The 15,413-nt window shown below is 42.8% G+C and overlaps 1 protein-coding gene across 6 annotated transcripts in view; it reads right to left on the minus strand.

The window, feature by feature from the left end:
- tsnare1 (T-SNARE Domain Containing 1) overlaps positions 1-15,413 on the minus strand; it is a 111,277-nt gene that overhangs the window by 11,520 nt on the left and 84,344 nt on the right. For 4 of the 6 annotated variants that reach the window (XR_005710251.2, XR_013453533.1, XR_013453534.1 and 1 more), the window contains one exon: positions 6,319-6,428. The exons of 1 other annotated variant lie outside the window; for it this stretch is intronic. Coding sequence is in view for 2 of the 5 variants with exons in the window: in XM_040165446.2 (XP_040021380.2) it covers positions 6,333-6,428 (96 nt within the window). In the remaining 3 variants the exon portion in view is untranslated. Of the gene's footprint in view, positions 1-6,318; positions 6,429-13,954; positions 14,276-15,413 lie in introns of those variants that run through there. One more of the 6 variants, XM_078094112.1, reaches the window with a different exon arrangement.

The following is a 15,413-nucleotide window of genomic DNA, read 5'->3' on the forward strand; positions in this document are numbered from 1 at the left end:
TTAACATTTGAAGAACTTGATAACCAATAGTTTTCTTTTTTAAAGATCAAGCAACAGCAGGACTGGTTTAAAATGGGTTTTGGGTTCAAATAACTGTTTATAATGTAACTCCACCTAACAAAGTCTACACTGTAGGTAATGTCGGGATCTCCAATCCCCCCAGTAGTAAGTTACGTACTGGGTGAACTTTTAGTACTTGTACCCTAAACACATGTCCGTTTCTCTGAGAGGCTACCTATGCAGTGGACGGGTTGACGTTGTGGTAATTTGCAAAGCTGTTGCATCTGATACACATGCTGAAGCGTTGGTATCGGACCAGGTAATAAACAAAGATACAGATGTTTGACACCCTGCAAACAAGGCCAGGATGTCACCAGATGAAGGTATTTTACATTGGTATCTTTTACTTTACCAGTTGTACCTCCATATTTAAGCTCAGGGCTTGTTACATTGTTTCATAATTACCACCCCATACATTGTTATTATAAAGAACAATGTTCAGAGCTACAAAGAGGCAGCATCCAAAGAACCACAGACAGATGGCAGGATCGACAGCTTGACATTCACTTTCCTAAGACAATGAACATTAGGTGAACATGTTTCATGGATTTTAACTGCACCGCATCTGTCTGCACCTGTCGACAGATGGCCAGTAATATTAAAGATGGAGTCCTCTGAGTTCACAAACAGCCACTACAAGAAACTTTTCTGCCTACTTCACGGAATGTAAGTGTATGTTGGGTAACGCAGTACAGTTAAGCAAGGTGGACCTTTTAAACCTCTATATTTACTATAACTAAAACTCACACTCACGACAGGATAAGTGGTGACAGAATACGAATGTTAGACACACAATCAGATTATTAATAGGTTACAAACAGGTTGTTAAATAGCAGGAAATTCTGTGTAGGTGGAAGGTGGAGTAAAATGTGGTTATGAGAGGAAAAGGACATATTACAATGCCTTCAACTGAATATCTCTCAGGCCCAATCCCAATCTCTACAATTGCAAACTCAGACTTGAATCGTGCTCCTGCTAACTAAGGGTTAAGTTCTGTCCCATTGTCAAATTGTTAAGCCCTTTATGAAGCCTTTCCGTTACTCAGCATTAGATGCCGACTTTGCTCAAGGGAAGACACCCACAGGGCATTTGAATGTGACTGTTAAAACTGGATAACCTGGGTAAAAATAGAACTGTGTGTATATATATAAGTTTGCAAGCTCACAAGAGTTCCCTTTTATTGTGACACCCGTTCACCAGTTAAACCTTTTGGTTTAACAAATATGACAGTTTTAGTGTGTAAATGCAATTTCGAGCAGAGGCCTGGAAAAACCCTGGTGCTTAAAAAAGTTAAGATAGAAGGTAAAAGAACATCAAGTTTGAATAAAGGTATCATTAGTTTGCATTAATTTGAACATCGATAAAGCTCCCTTTGAGCATACAAGACAACAGCAAGAAGTGGACTTCACAATGGCCCGGGTCTTTTTTTAGCATTAAGACTGCCTGGCTGTGATAACCGGTAGTGTCTAGCCACTTGAGCGTGGACCAGTAAATGTAAGGCCTCAACACGGGCTGCTCCCACGGGAGCATCGATTCAGCCTTTTCTCTGAAAAAGAATGCTTTGTCTCGCAGCATTTCCACTTCAATCCCCCTAGAACAAAATAAGTGACAATCAATACCTCATGCTACCATAGAAATCTTGTATTGACCGTCAAAATAGTACAAAAAAACAGTTTAGTCGGCAGAGCTTTTCCAGCCATCAGTGACAAAGCTGAAGTTGTAGGAATACACAGGCGGGCAAACTCACTCATTAAAATTAAATGTAAGGAATTACTTTTTGTTAGAAGTAAAGTCATATTGATTAGAGGAAATGGTCAATAGACAGATTTACTCAAAGTAATGTTAAACCAAATAAAAGTAATTCAAAAGCATATGTATTGCCTCCAAACACAGCTCTCAATATGGAGACAGCTGAGCCGGCAGCTAACAAGGATTACAGCTCTAACTGTGCAGAAACAGTGCTGACAGAGCAAACAGGCCAAGCGATTCAACTACAGCACAGAGAAGATAGGATTACATTTGACGCAGAAGTAAAGTGACTTCATTCTCTGTGAAGGTAGACACATTAATATAGGAAACTGTGGTTTGCTGTTGTATCAATACTCCCATTACTGTATGGGGAACTTTACGCCTCTGCATTAGTTTTGTTAAACGTGCAAACCTCTCCCACTAAAGCGCATAAAAATGGACACAAAGAAACCCACGTTAGTTCATTTTGAGTACTGACTTGACTTGACTTGTATTTATAGCAATTTAAGCTATGATAGGTGCAAGAACACAAATCATATCACCACAGACTAATGTTATATTAAGGGACCAAGATGCATGGCGCGGGAAAGGGATCTCTATTCAGGTTTGATCAGATTGCAGGTGGTCAACAAGTCATTAAAGTAATGTTAAGCTGTATGGTAGAATATGATTGATTACTATCATGATGTAAAAAGTAGTTTGAAAAAACAAAAGGGTTTTAAAATATATTACCTACTGTTGCCTTAAATACATCTTGTTGAATATATGACGTCACACAAATTCCTACCACTTCCTAAGTGGTAACTGTTGTATAAAACAGTTTTAACTGGGAAGCACAATGAATTCATGCCTAATTTTCTTAAATGTGATTAGAAGTAGTTTTGTACAATAATGGAAAGGAAAAGTGCTCAAATTATATTGCCACACATTAGAAATGCATTCATAGACAAACATAATAAATCAATGTTTTCCTTCAGATGCTTGCTGAAATCTGAAATATTAGTACGTTTAAAAAGGGGATTCAAAATTTGAATGTAATTTACAAGACACTATTATCAGAATTACAGATACACCCAGTATGCTAATGATTGTATAGTTGTGACGGAGTGATGTTTCTCTGCTATCACAAATCATCTCTGGCATAACAACACTTTAACAGGACAACTGCCAAAAAGTGTTCGCATATAATATACAGCTGATTGGATCTATCAGAAATGTTGTTAGTCATTTATAACTGGCAAGGTCAGAGACTGCCAAAAATGACAAAAAAAAAATAGATTTGACTTTGAATGTTCAAAAAAGATTAATATGTCCATAAGACATAGCTTTAGAGATAAAACGCAGATGTTAGGCCAAACACTAACCGAAGAGAAATTAGGAAATGCAGCCCAAATCCAACTTTATTCCTAAGACATATATAATTATACTACTATACATTAATAGTTATTCTACGGCTGGGTGGTATGGCTAAAAATTCATATTGCGGTATTTTGAATGATTATCACGAAGTAAACACATTCATTCATTGAATCTGAAAAGAACAGCTGTCCACCGCTTGTTGTTATGGCCAGCGAGTTGGCCGGTCGAGTTACCTTGTTGGCGGGTTAACTTGCTAATTTGTTAGCTTGTTAGCTGATGTGGCAAACTGATGTGGCAAACTTTGCAATATGTCGTTTTCTGATCTAACTTGCGTCAGATTTTTCAAACCCTCCCTCAAAGATACCTTACACCCTCCAAACATCACACAGCTCCTCTCACACATTTTGTGTTGGCTCATTTTTCGTGTTTTTATGTAGCGATGGAGTTTCTTCTTGTTGTGATAGTGGGCGAGGTGTACCCACATGCAGTTTGGCGGGGTAATTATTATAAATTATTGGTGTTAAAATTGTTTGTGTCAAAAACTTGTGTTGTCGTGTTTTACACTCAAAGAGCGTTAGTTGTGGGTTATTAATTGTTATAACCATGACTCCATCTCAAGACAACTAGCTGCGCTGCGTCCTCATCATTGAGGCTCTGCCTGCAGATAAGCCACAAGTCACCACAGCTATGCACCGTATGTTGGTGTGTAAAAAATACGGATACTTGAAACTGGTATACCGATTGAACTTGAATACCGCCTAGTTATAACTGTGGTAATATTGAAGCATTAATGTACTCGTTAGATTAGATTAAACTTTATATTCATCGCAGTACCGGTAGTGAGACAAATACAGTTTAGAATCTACCCAGAAGTGCAATAAAGCAGATAAAGTGCCGAGTAAATATATACATATATATGTGTGGCATATAAATGAGAATATGTACAGTATGAAATATACGTGGCGCAGTATTTACATGAAGCAGCAAGGTTGTCAATACAAATGGCATGGTAGTGCAAATATGGGATAGTTGAAGTGCAAAATGTTCAGTGGCTAGAAGGACTTGCGTGGCCATCCAGCGTGGAGGAAGGGAGTAAGGTCATTGGAGAGGTGCGGAGGGTCTGGGGCCTATAACCGTGGTGCAGTGTTCAGCAGGGTGACAGCGGCAATGAAGAAGCAGTTCCTGAACCTGCTGGTCCGGGAACGGAGGGCCTGTAACGCCTCCCAGAGGGGACAAGGCCAAACAGTCTATGGCTGGGGTGGGAGTTGTCCATCACCATGTAGGGTTGAGGTCACGAGGGTCCAAGAAAAGGTCCTCGGAGATGTGGACACCCAGGAACTTAAAGCTTGCGACAGCTCAACCTCCGTCCCGTTGATGGAGATAGGGGTGTGTGTGCCACCTTTTGCTTTTGTAATCTTGAAAATTTACCTTCCTGCCACTTTATTTGTCTTGTTGTCCATTGTCTTACTGTCCAATGTTATGCAACAACTGCCATATCAAATTTCATGTATGTCCAACATATTTTGGCAATAACTGTCCTTATTCCTAATTTACTGAAGTCCACAATGAGTTCATTGGTCTTATTGGTGTTGAGTGCCAGGTTGTTGTTGATGCACCATTGGGCCAGATGCTGGACTGCTTTCCATTACGGCGACTCATTGTTGCTGATGAGGCCAATCACCGTTATGTCGTCTGCAAACTTGACAATGTTATGAACAGCATTCTCACATATGCGTTGTTATTGTCCAGAAAGGAAAGGGTGGAGTGCTGTGGGGTGGCATCCTCCGTACTTCTATTCTTGCGGTAGGCGAACTGTAGGGGGTCCACTGTGGGTGGTACTCATCCCTAATGTATAGTCAAAGGAATATGCCTTCAAGCCAGAAGGCTCCACCCACTTCCTCAGGCGCATTGGGATCAGATGTGTGATGAGATGGACGTGGAGAGGATTTTTTTTAAAGTTCCCGACTTGTCAAAAACAAATGGATTGTTTACTCCTTTGGAATGATGCATTTCAAGATTTAAACTGAAAAGTTTGGCTTTGATTACCGTGTTTTCAGGACCATATAGCGCACTTAAAATTCTTGAATTTTCTCAAATCGGCAATGCGCCCTATAATCCAGTGCGCCTTTATATATGAATTCTTGTTGACCTCGAACCAATTTTATGTGGTACACTGCTCAAAAATCGGTCAAAATGTTTTAGTACGACTTTGGTGAGCGACGAAGCCGCTCCGCTTGACGGAGCATTACGCTGACAACGATAAACCAACCAGAGAATAGTACGTTTACCCCGGCTACTTTTTGTGATAGTACGTGCTGTGCGTCAACATAATATTATGGTACATTTTTGTGTCTACGAACCCCAAAAATGGCACCTGTTAAGAGGCATGCTTACGAAGCAGATTTTAAACTCAAGGCTATCAGTCATGCAGTAGAACATGGGAATAGAGCAGCAGCCAAAGAATTTAACATTAATCAAGCAATGGTACGGAAGTGAAGAAGGAACAAAGTGAGATGGCCACAGTTAGAGGACAAAATTGAACAGTGGGTTATTGAACAGAGAACAGCAGGTAGAAGCGTCTCTACATTCTCCATTCGACTCAAGGCAACAGCGATAACACGTGACATGAAGATCGACGACTTTCGAGAAGGTCCTTCTCCATCTGCAAAAAAACTACCATCTTGCAGCAACTGCCAAAGGATTACGAAGAAACGCTGGCCATCTTCCGCACCTACTGCACCAACCTGGACGAGGTCCCCCTCACTTTTGACTTCGCCGTGAACTGTACTGTAGAGAAAACAGGGACCTGTACCGTATCTATACGCACCACAGGGAACAAGAAGTCATCCTTCACTGTAATTCTAGGTTGCCAGGCTAATGGGGGTCGTCGTGGCGCAGGGGTTGGTGGTTCGAGTCCAGGCTGCCCCATGTTCCATGTCGAAGTGTCCGTGAGCAAGACACCTAACCCCTAATTGCTCCCCAAAATTTGAAAAAGCCATGGGTTTAAAGTTTAATCTAAGTCGCTCTGGATAAAAGCGTCCGCTAAATGACCTGTAATGTAATAGCCATAAACTACCACCCATGGTATAGTTTAGCATCCTAGAACTAACTTATTACTAATACAGAGCTTCAAGGGGTTGCAGTCCTTACCTCAGTGGTCAATCTCATTTTCTTGCTGAAACGGCAATTATAATGATGAGGAGGGTGAGGACGATGGCTCCGACAAGCAGGAGGTAGCACTTCCTCTTCCTCAGCTGCCTCTGTGGGGAGAAAGGATTTGGTGAGGTGGATGGCATTAAGGTATAAAACAGTTTTGACTCAGTCTGTAATGTACGGTTAGCCAATGATTAATGGGGCTGTCAATAGATCAAAAAGAAATAACTAATTAATCGCACATTTTGAAATTCATTAACCTTGATAAATGACGATTAATAAATGTTGTTGTTACAATGCTTTTAATGAATGTTTGTTGTAAGACTATCTTACAAGTAATGAATAATCACTTTAGAAAGTGTGTATTGATACTGTTGTTTAATTGTTAATGTGATTTTAAAACTGCACACATTTGATTATCCTGGAGGCATAATTCTACCAGGTGGAACAAGTTGAACTAGCGACTCTTCCTGCTGTCCTCGTGCACTTTGCTCTCCATAATTTAACGGCTGTACTCTCCATAATTTAACGAATGTGTTTGAAGTCCCAACAATCTCCCCACATTTAGCCAGTACGTTTTTAAACCACCGTCTTTTAGGGACACAGTGGTGGTCCACAGCAGACTGTATGCGGCGCAGGGTAACGTTAGATGTTGAGATGGAAGTAGCCCAGCAGCGGGCTTAGCATAGCGGTGCTTTAAGTGGTCCGTTTGCCACTCACCCCCCTTCTGTTTGAAACATGGAGGAATTCTTATGCAGTTTTCTGATGTATATTGCAACTGTTTTACTTTTAATGCAAAAAGCTCTCTCCATCTTGATGTTAACTGACTGCAGCTAGCGGCCGTTTCATTTCTGCGGTTACCTCCCGGTCCCGGAACCGGAACTAAACAAACGTACGTTAACTACGTTCAAATATTTGTTGCATTAACCTCGGCCACATTAATCGCATAGATTAACGTTGTTTATGTTGACAGTCCTAATTTTTAACCGATTCATCAGTTACAGGTCTAAACCCACCCAATATACAGCTCTAAACCCACATTGCACATTCTGCAGCCCTGCCATGTTTCAGTTACAGGCTGTTTTTACATTACATTACAGGTCTTTTATCCAAAGCGACTTACATTACACTTTAAACCCATGGCCTTTTCACATTTTTGCCCGGGGAGCAATTAGGGGTTAGGTGTCTTGCTCAGGGACACTTCGACATGGAACATGGGGCAGCCTGAAATCGAACCACCAACCTTGTGCTTCCCAGCACACCTTCTCTAACTCCTGCGCCACGACGACCCCCGCATATTGAGGCCCCTATTAGATATATTGTCATTTCCAGATAACTACTTGTTTGAACGGTATTGTTTTTCTTCACAGTCCATCAAATATGTACATAACCTCACCGTCCTCATATAAGTAACGTCCCCCAAAGTGAACATGCTCCCACATACAAGCAGGTTCTTTGTGTAGTAATACGTTTTTCTGCAAACGGCGGTTTCCTTTACAACATTATAATATTAGTAAAGCTGCTGTATGCAGAGCCGTGAGAAACGTGTGCATCGCTCTGAAACTTCTTTTAAACCTTTTGGTTCCCTGGACACCAGTGAGGCATTAAGGAGGAGTTCCACAGGATGCCCCTGAATAAAATACAATATAGGTTCAATACCATTGTACCTGTTTTTACCAGTGATTATTCTTGTGATTAAATATGAGCATGGGTGTGTATTTTAAGCCTGTGTGTAGTGCATTCTAACAGAGATGTAATTTTCCCACGGAGAATTAGTAAAACGTATGGATTATGATTAGTGTGTACATTTAATATTAATTGACAACACTATATTGGAACTTACGCGTTGACCCGAGCAGCAATTTTCTCCCACGCCATTTCTTTTGCTGCAGTAGCGGTGTTGCTTTTCTCTCTAATTACGGGTTCATACTTGTCGTACGCTTGCATTAATATTTGCAGCTCAATAGGGGTGAATATATTGTTTGTGGTGGTTGTCATGGTAACTCGTAGTATCATGGTTCCATTCATGCTGCCTTCATACTGTGGTAGTGCACGCGCTCAACTCTGAGTCAACCTACTCCGAGTTGATGGAACCAACTCTAAACAGCTGTTCTAAAACCCAAAACTCAGAGTTTCCCACCTCAGGGTAAATCAACTCAGAGTTTAGCTTTGTTAAACCTCCTACTTGAAACGGACCCCTGGACTTAATCTGGACATGTTCAGATGACATAACATTAACAAAGTAAACACAAAGTAGAATAGTGGGATTTACTTGATTCAGCTACAAATGCGAGGTATTTTTTGTTGAATGTCATTCTCTGCCATTTCTTGTATTCTGTGAAGGTTCTATTCTTATAGAATACATATTGAGTTGATTTGAATTGAACCATTAAAAATGATTTATTTTGAGGACGGACCTCCAGAGAAGAGCCGGCCTCACAAGGCAGACCGGACCAGAATTCCTTACACGCACTTTGTAATGTATGATAAAATAAGTCAAATTGTTTAAAGCCCATTCTCTGGATGGGTTGGCTACCCCTCCTGCCTTGCTGTATCGTTAAATCGCAGCAGCACAGAGGGGACGAGGAAGATTTGTGTCCAGCAAGACGTTGAGTGTACATAAGGGCTTTGGAACCGCAAGAAAATGTACAGCTGCAAAGAACCGATGAATACATTAATTTCAAAATGTACTGAATTTATTTATGTATTGATATAAGAAACCGGCCGATGATATAAATTTTAAATCCAAATGATATTCACCCAGCTAGTGGATTTACAGTTCAAATAGCTTCATTTTAAGACGTATTTAACAGATTCAGTTTTTGATTGTTATTATAGCGCAGAGTGAAATTATATGAAGACGGTACGGTATCACTGGATACATTGAGCTCATTATACAAGCTGCAAATTAAGCTTACCGAAAGGACAGAACCCTACTAGGCCAGTGGTCCCCAACCAGCGGGCCACTGGGTACCGGGCCGTGGAGACAGGCCACTTGTACCAGGCCTCTCACCACGGCCCTATATTTTCATCCATGTCAATTACTTGCTATATCGGAAAAAAGAGCAAAAGGATTTAACTGAGGAAAGCAAAAATATGAAAGTAAATGGAGTGAAGGGTAAGGTTTGGGAATATTTATATTTCCTCAATTCTCCTCAGGCAGTGAAGCTGTGTTTGAGCACAGAATCAATGTTGTTTCGAAATGCCTTTTTTCCTCCTTTTTTCCCAGGCCTGTTTTCTGCTACAAAGGCAAAGAGAGCAGCGGCGTCGGACCAGAGCCGAGGCTGAAGTCTTTAAATCCTGACGCGCTTCAAAGCACGGAGAGAGCAATTCATCTTCTTATCTGAGACTCAAAACAGGCTTTCTGTGTGGAAGAGAGGGAGAGAGGGGAAAAAATGCTGTCGAGTAATTTTCCGTTTAAACGTTCCACTCCACAACAATTTGCATAAGCAGCCCTGCGTCTGTGATAAGAAGATTGGTAATTTTCAAAGGCTCTGTGGGGATTGAGAATTAAAAGCCTTTCTCCGCTATCTCCCCTTTTGCAGCTGGCCACCGCAGATTCCAGAGCTTCTCTCACGCGTTTCCTCCTAAACTACGCCTTATAAACTTTCCCTTCCATACTCTCCTTTTCTCTGCTCACGCTGACAGTGCTGAGTTGCTCCCTCTCTCTACATATTGTATTCCCTCCCTCCCTCTCTCTCTCTCTGTTTTGCGAAGGCACTTTCCCTTCCTTTTTCTATTCCTCCCGCTCACTCATCCCGTAACTGCTGTTTAAATAAAATAAAAAAGTACAGGAGGGGACAAAAACGGGCTTAGTGTAACAAAGAAAGTGATGCAGTATTTTTCAAGCCAGAATTTTCCAGACTGCAGGGCAGACTGAGAAGCAGGACAAGGATAGACGGAGGAGGATGCTCTTATCAGCAGGGACCTAATCTGCTAGGGAACGGTGTTCTTAACACCAGCATTGTGGGGTCTATAGATGCTTTTTAAGGAGAAGTACCTTTTTATTCGTTCTCTATGTAAATTACCAGGCCAATAGTTGTTTGTTTAAGCTGGGAAAGAATCTGATTTTTATTGATTTCTGAACTTTTAAAAAATATTTTAAAAGATAAAGAGCAAAAGCAAACTGATGTGCATGGCAAGAAGGAGAATCCTGGAAAGACAATTGTGCCACTTTTGTGTTAATGTCCAATAAGTGTTGATGATGAATGGAAGCAATTCAAGTTCCTTAGAATTACCAAGTGAACTAGCCTACTACAACCAAAATTAAACATATACTAAAAATAACTACAACTACAAAGCCTAACTGCACACCAGATATGCGCCTAGCTAGCGTATTTGCAGACCTACAGGGATTGTCAGGGATGGGATGCCATTGCTTGTATTGTTGACGTTAGCCGGCTACGGAGGTCCACTGTAGACTTCTCCCACTAGACCAGGGGTCTCAAACTCATTTCAGGTGCGTGCCAGCCGCAGCCGCTGATGGTCGACAGGGATGGGTGGCGGCGCGGACGGTCCGACCGGCAAACGGCACGCCAAAGCCGGCCGTACCCCCCCGGAGGGCCGTAGTTTGAGACCCCTGCACTAGACCATTGATATTCCCATTTCTGTTGGTGTAAACATTAATGTGCATCACTAACTTTGTTTCTTCCGTGGAGTGTTTGTGCTTTCTCGCCACACAGGTTTCCATGGATCATGGTTCTATCTGGACCCTGTTCCTGCGTCCTACCGTGGCCCCGCTGACACCTACTGCTGCTATCATCCTCATCATTATTATAAATAGTAATCATATTACTGTCATCATAAACCAAGAGTACCCTTTCCTATAGTCTTTGTGCTTTCCCTCCCCAGAGGCTTCTGTGGATGGTGGTTCTATGTGATAGTCGTTCTATCTGATGGTGGTTCTATCTGATGGTGGTTCTATGTGATAGTCGTTCTATCTGATGGTGGTTCTATCTGATGGTGGTTCTATCTGATGGTGGTTGTCCCTGCAGTGGTCCTGCCGTACACCTGCTTACTACTCACAATTACTTGAATCATTTCTGTTATAGGAACTGAATGTATTATACATCTTTTACATTGTTCATTCTGTACACATGACATCATTCTAGTCTGTCCATCAGGAGACGGATCCTCCTCTGATGTTCTCAATACGGTTTCTTCCCTTTTTTCGCCATGGAAGGAGTTTTGTGTGGGTTTCTGGACAGAGGATGTTGCATGTGTTCAGACTGTAAAGCCCTCTGAGGCAATTTGTAACTTGCGATTTTGGGCTCTACAAAATAAAATTAATTGAACTTATCTTAGCTTGGACCTAAGGCTAATTCACTACTAAGCCTACTCGTGGCTTATGTCTGTTTAACTGGCAGACCCCTGAGAAGAGCACAGGACTCGTACATTCCTCCTGGTGCAAATGTGGGTGAACTGGGAACATCTGGAGGAAGCCAAAAGAGTTTTACCTCACACCTTCGGCGACGCTTCTCTTCCTGTGAAGGTAGGGGACATTGAACCAAAGTGGTCTATGTTCTGAACTTCAATTGCTGAGGCCGCAGCGGTGGCCTCATGGTCTTAGGTGCACTATGGGGTGGGAACCTTTTGAACACTGTAGTGGAAACCGGTGGTCACACAAGTGACGAAAGTTCAGACTGCTGTAGCCCTTAAACCACAGCAATTTGCCATCTTGCTTCACCGAAGCCACTGAGCCTGGTATCAAGTCATTGCTATCATATTGTTTTACTCATGCCAATTCATAGCAAGTGACATATCCATAACGTAACTTAATTTTCAGTTAACACAGAAGCTGCAGTGGCAGTGGGAACCTGTTGGTAGTAGGTCAATTTTTATGAATAACCCAACAAAAAATAAATGTTGCCAATTCAGGACTTATTTCTGTAATGACTTACAACACTATTGTACAGCTGCAGCAATTTTTCCTACCCTTGCCATTCTTCATTAATAAATGATTGGTCAATTATTAGTATATAATTAGCAACAACACTGACCAACTCAAATCTCATTTTTAAAGGGACATCAAAGCCATTGATTGCAATGTGATTTATTCATTCAAGCTCTTAAATACTACAACGAACACTGATTAAAGCTTTTTGACTGAGGATCATAATTGCTTCTATTCAGGGTTAACCTTGGGCAAGGGAGTTGAACTAATCTCTCTGGCATTTACTATCACACTGGATTCAACAGGGTAAGCTTTGCTTCATAGTCCCTTTCCCATTGTGTGTGCCTGTGTTTTGGTGTGTATGTGCAACCTTGCTTCACACTGTGGCGGCTTGATTTGACCCCACATTTTGGGTTGGGAGGTGAGGGGGGTATTGTAATGTCTTCAATCACAATAACAGAAGCATAATGTCATTGCTTGTTGTTGTTTTTTTATCACCTCAATATCAAATGAAATAAATGCTGAACCCAGGAGTACCTTCTTATAGTGTTGCAAAAGAGACAGAAATGGAATGAGGAAAATACAACCTCACACTAAAAGGAAAATGTTGTACTTTATATTCATCTACAATACAGTTTTATGCTTAGAATTAGGTGCCTGACTGTCAACAACTGTGGGCGTGGGCCCTGGTGCCGTGGTCAATTGGTGACTGGTCCTGTTTGTTAAAATAATAAATTGCAAAATTGCCAATAATTACCTGTTTCTTCCTTGTCACCAATAATTCAATCATCCAATCCACCGAACAACACCAAAAGAGTCAATAGCAGAATAGGTTGCTTGGCATTTCGAGAAGATGGTGGGGGCAACCCACAAAAACGCATGTGCCTTACAAATGGGGCACCATTTAAAAAGAGACGTATCAAAATAGTAGTAATAATTGTTGCTGCTGCTTAATTAACGCATTAACGCAGCCTCCTGTCAGCATTAGACCACCACTGTCCAAGTCCAGTGATAAGCCAGGGCTTTCACACTCTGATCAGATTATTCATTTAAATGAAGCTTAGGTGTAAATTCAGTCAGGAAGACTGGAGACGCTAATGCCTGCCTTAGGGGCCCTGCTGTCTATGTGGGAATGCCATTAGCTGATTGGTTTACAGAAACGGTGCCTCCACCCCCAACCGCGTCAGGGCCGTCAATGTTAAAAGTTGTTCTCATCTCTGTTGCTGTCAGTTGTCATTTCAGCAAGCACCAGACAGAATCCGTACGACAGCAACGCGTTATTAGAGGCTGGGCCTGGTTAAGCTAAGTATGCATTTTCATATGTGGAGTTTACTCTCTGGCTAAATATGCAGCCAACAAGAGAAAAAAAGAAACAGATGATGGTTTCCGTTCCGGGCTCTCCTGCTCGAGCCCTGGAACTGAGTATTGTTCTGTTACGACGACATTGTGAATTCCTTATATTCACAGCAACTATTCACAGCTGCCACTCCATCCGTGGGTTTTGGGGGGTTCTACCAAGGCCAGTGGTTTGCTAACCTTTCCTGAAATACACAACCATCTCCACTTTTGTCTCGTCTTTAGAGCGTTGAGCTCCAGGATGTTCTGGCTGCACCACGACACCAGATGGTCAGACTCCCACCTGTAGGTGGACTCATCCCCACCAGAGATCAGTCCAATGAGGGTGGTGTCATTCTCAAACATCAGGAGCTTGACGGACTGGTGACTGGAGGTGCAGCTGTTGGTGTACAGGGAGAAGAGCAGAGGGGAAAGAACGCAGCCTTGGGGGGAACCGATGCTGAAGCTTCACATGCTGCTTCCTGTCAGACAGGAAGTCTGTGATCCACTTGCAGGTGGAGTCGGGCACGTGCAGCTGGTAGAGTTTGTCCTGCAGCAGAGACGGGGTGATGGTGTTGAAGGCAGAGCTGAAGTCCACAAACAGTATCCTAGCGTAGGTTCCTGGGGAGTCCAGATACTGGAGGATGTAGTGGAGGGCCATGTTGACAGCATCATCTACAGACCTGTTGGCTCTGGTTGGTGGGGGTCTGGGGCAGGTTGGTGGAGCTGTCGGGGATGGAGTCAGGACATTGTCAATCAAATCTGCAGTAGAACTCGTTCAGCTCATCTGCCAGTCGGAGGTCATTCATGGAGTGCGGGGTTTTGGGCTTGTTGAGAACTCTTGTTGGCGTTTCTCAGAGTACAGTCGTTTAGCATCTCACCGCCTTGCTAAACCTGTATTTTTCCCCACTCATAAATGCCTGATCTTTCTGCAGTCGTAGTTTTCTGAGTTCCGCTGTGGACAAGGGTCTGTCGTTGTTATAACTCACCCTGGTGCATGATGGTACACAGCTGTCCTCACAGAAGCCAATGTAGCACCTCACTGGTCCACTTTCCTCACCACAGGTTTGCAGAGCTTTAGTTTCTGCCTGTACGCAGGAATCAGATGGACCATGACGTGGTCAGAGTGTCCCAGCGCAACATGAGGGACGGCGTGATAAGCCCTGCTTACTGTGGTGTAACAGTGATCCACATGTTCTCCTCTCTGGTTGGCTATTTAATAAACTGGCTGTACCGGCGACTGTGGGTGAAGCGGCGACTGTGGGTTAGTGGGGAGCACGGTCGTCCCCCAATCTGAGGGTTGTCGGTTCGATCCCAGGCCTGGCTAACCCGCATGTCGATGTGTCCTTGGGCAAGACACTTAACCCAACATGGCTCCTGTAACTGCGACTACAGTGTGTGGATGTTAGTTACTGATGGGCAGGTGTCACTGTGTATGGCGACCAGTCACTCCAGAATATCGATCCCGGTCCGAGGTGGACCCGGCCACAGACAACTTGAAGGGTCAGTGGTCTAACGTGACTTGTCAAGCAACACCAGCAATCTAACGTGACCAGTCAAGCAACACCATGTATGTGCCCGGTCTAACATGACCTGTCAAGCGGCACCCTCTATGTTCAATGGTCTAATGTGACCAGTCCAGCTTCATCTTGTAGGAGCCCGGTCCAACGTGACTGGTCAAGCGGCACCCTCTATGTTCAGCGGTCTAATGTAACCAGTCAAGCTACACTCTGTAGGTGCGCAGTCTAACGTGACCTGTCAAACGGCACCATAGTGACCATCCGTATCCCGGTCTGAGCGAACCTCCTCTGGTTGTTCTGGCGAGGGCATCAAAAGAAAGAATAAGACCATCCGCAACTATATA

This window comes from Gasterosteus aculeatus, chromosome 20 (assembly GCF_964276395.1).
Source record: "Gasterosteus aculeatus chromosome 20, fGasAcu3.hap1.1, whole genome shotgun sequence".
Lineage (NCBI taxonomy): Eukaryota > Metazoa > Chordata > Actinopteri > Perciformes > Gasterosteidae > Gasterosteus > Gasterosteus aculeatus.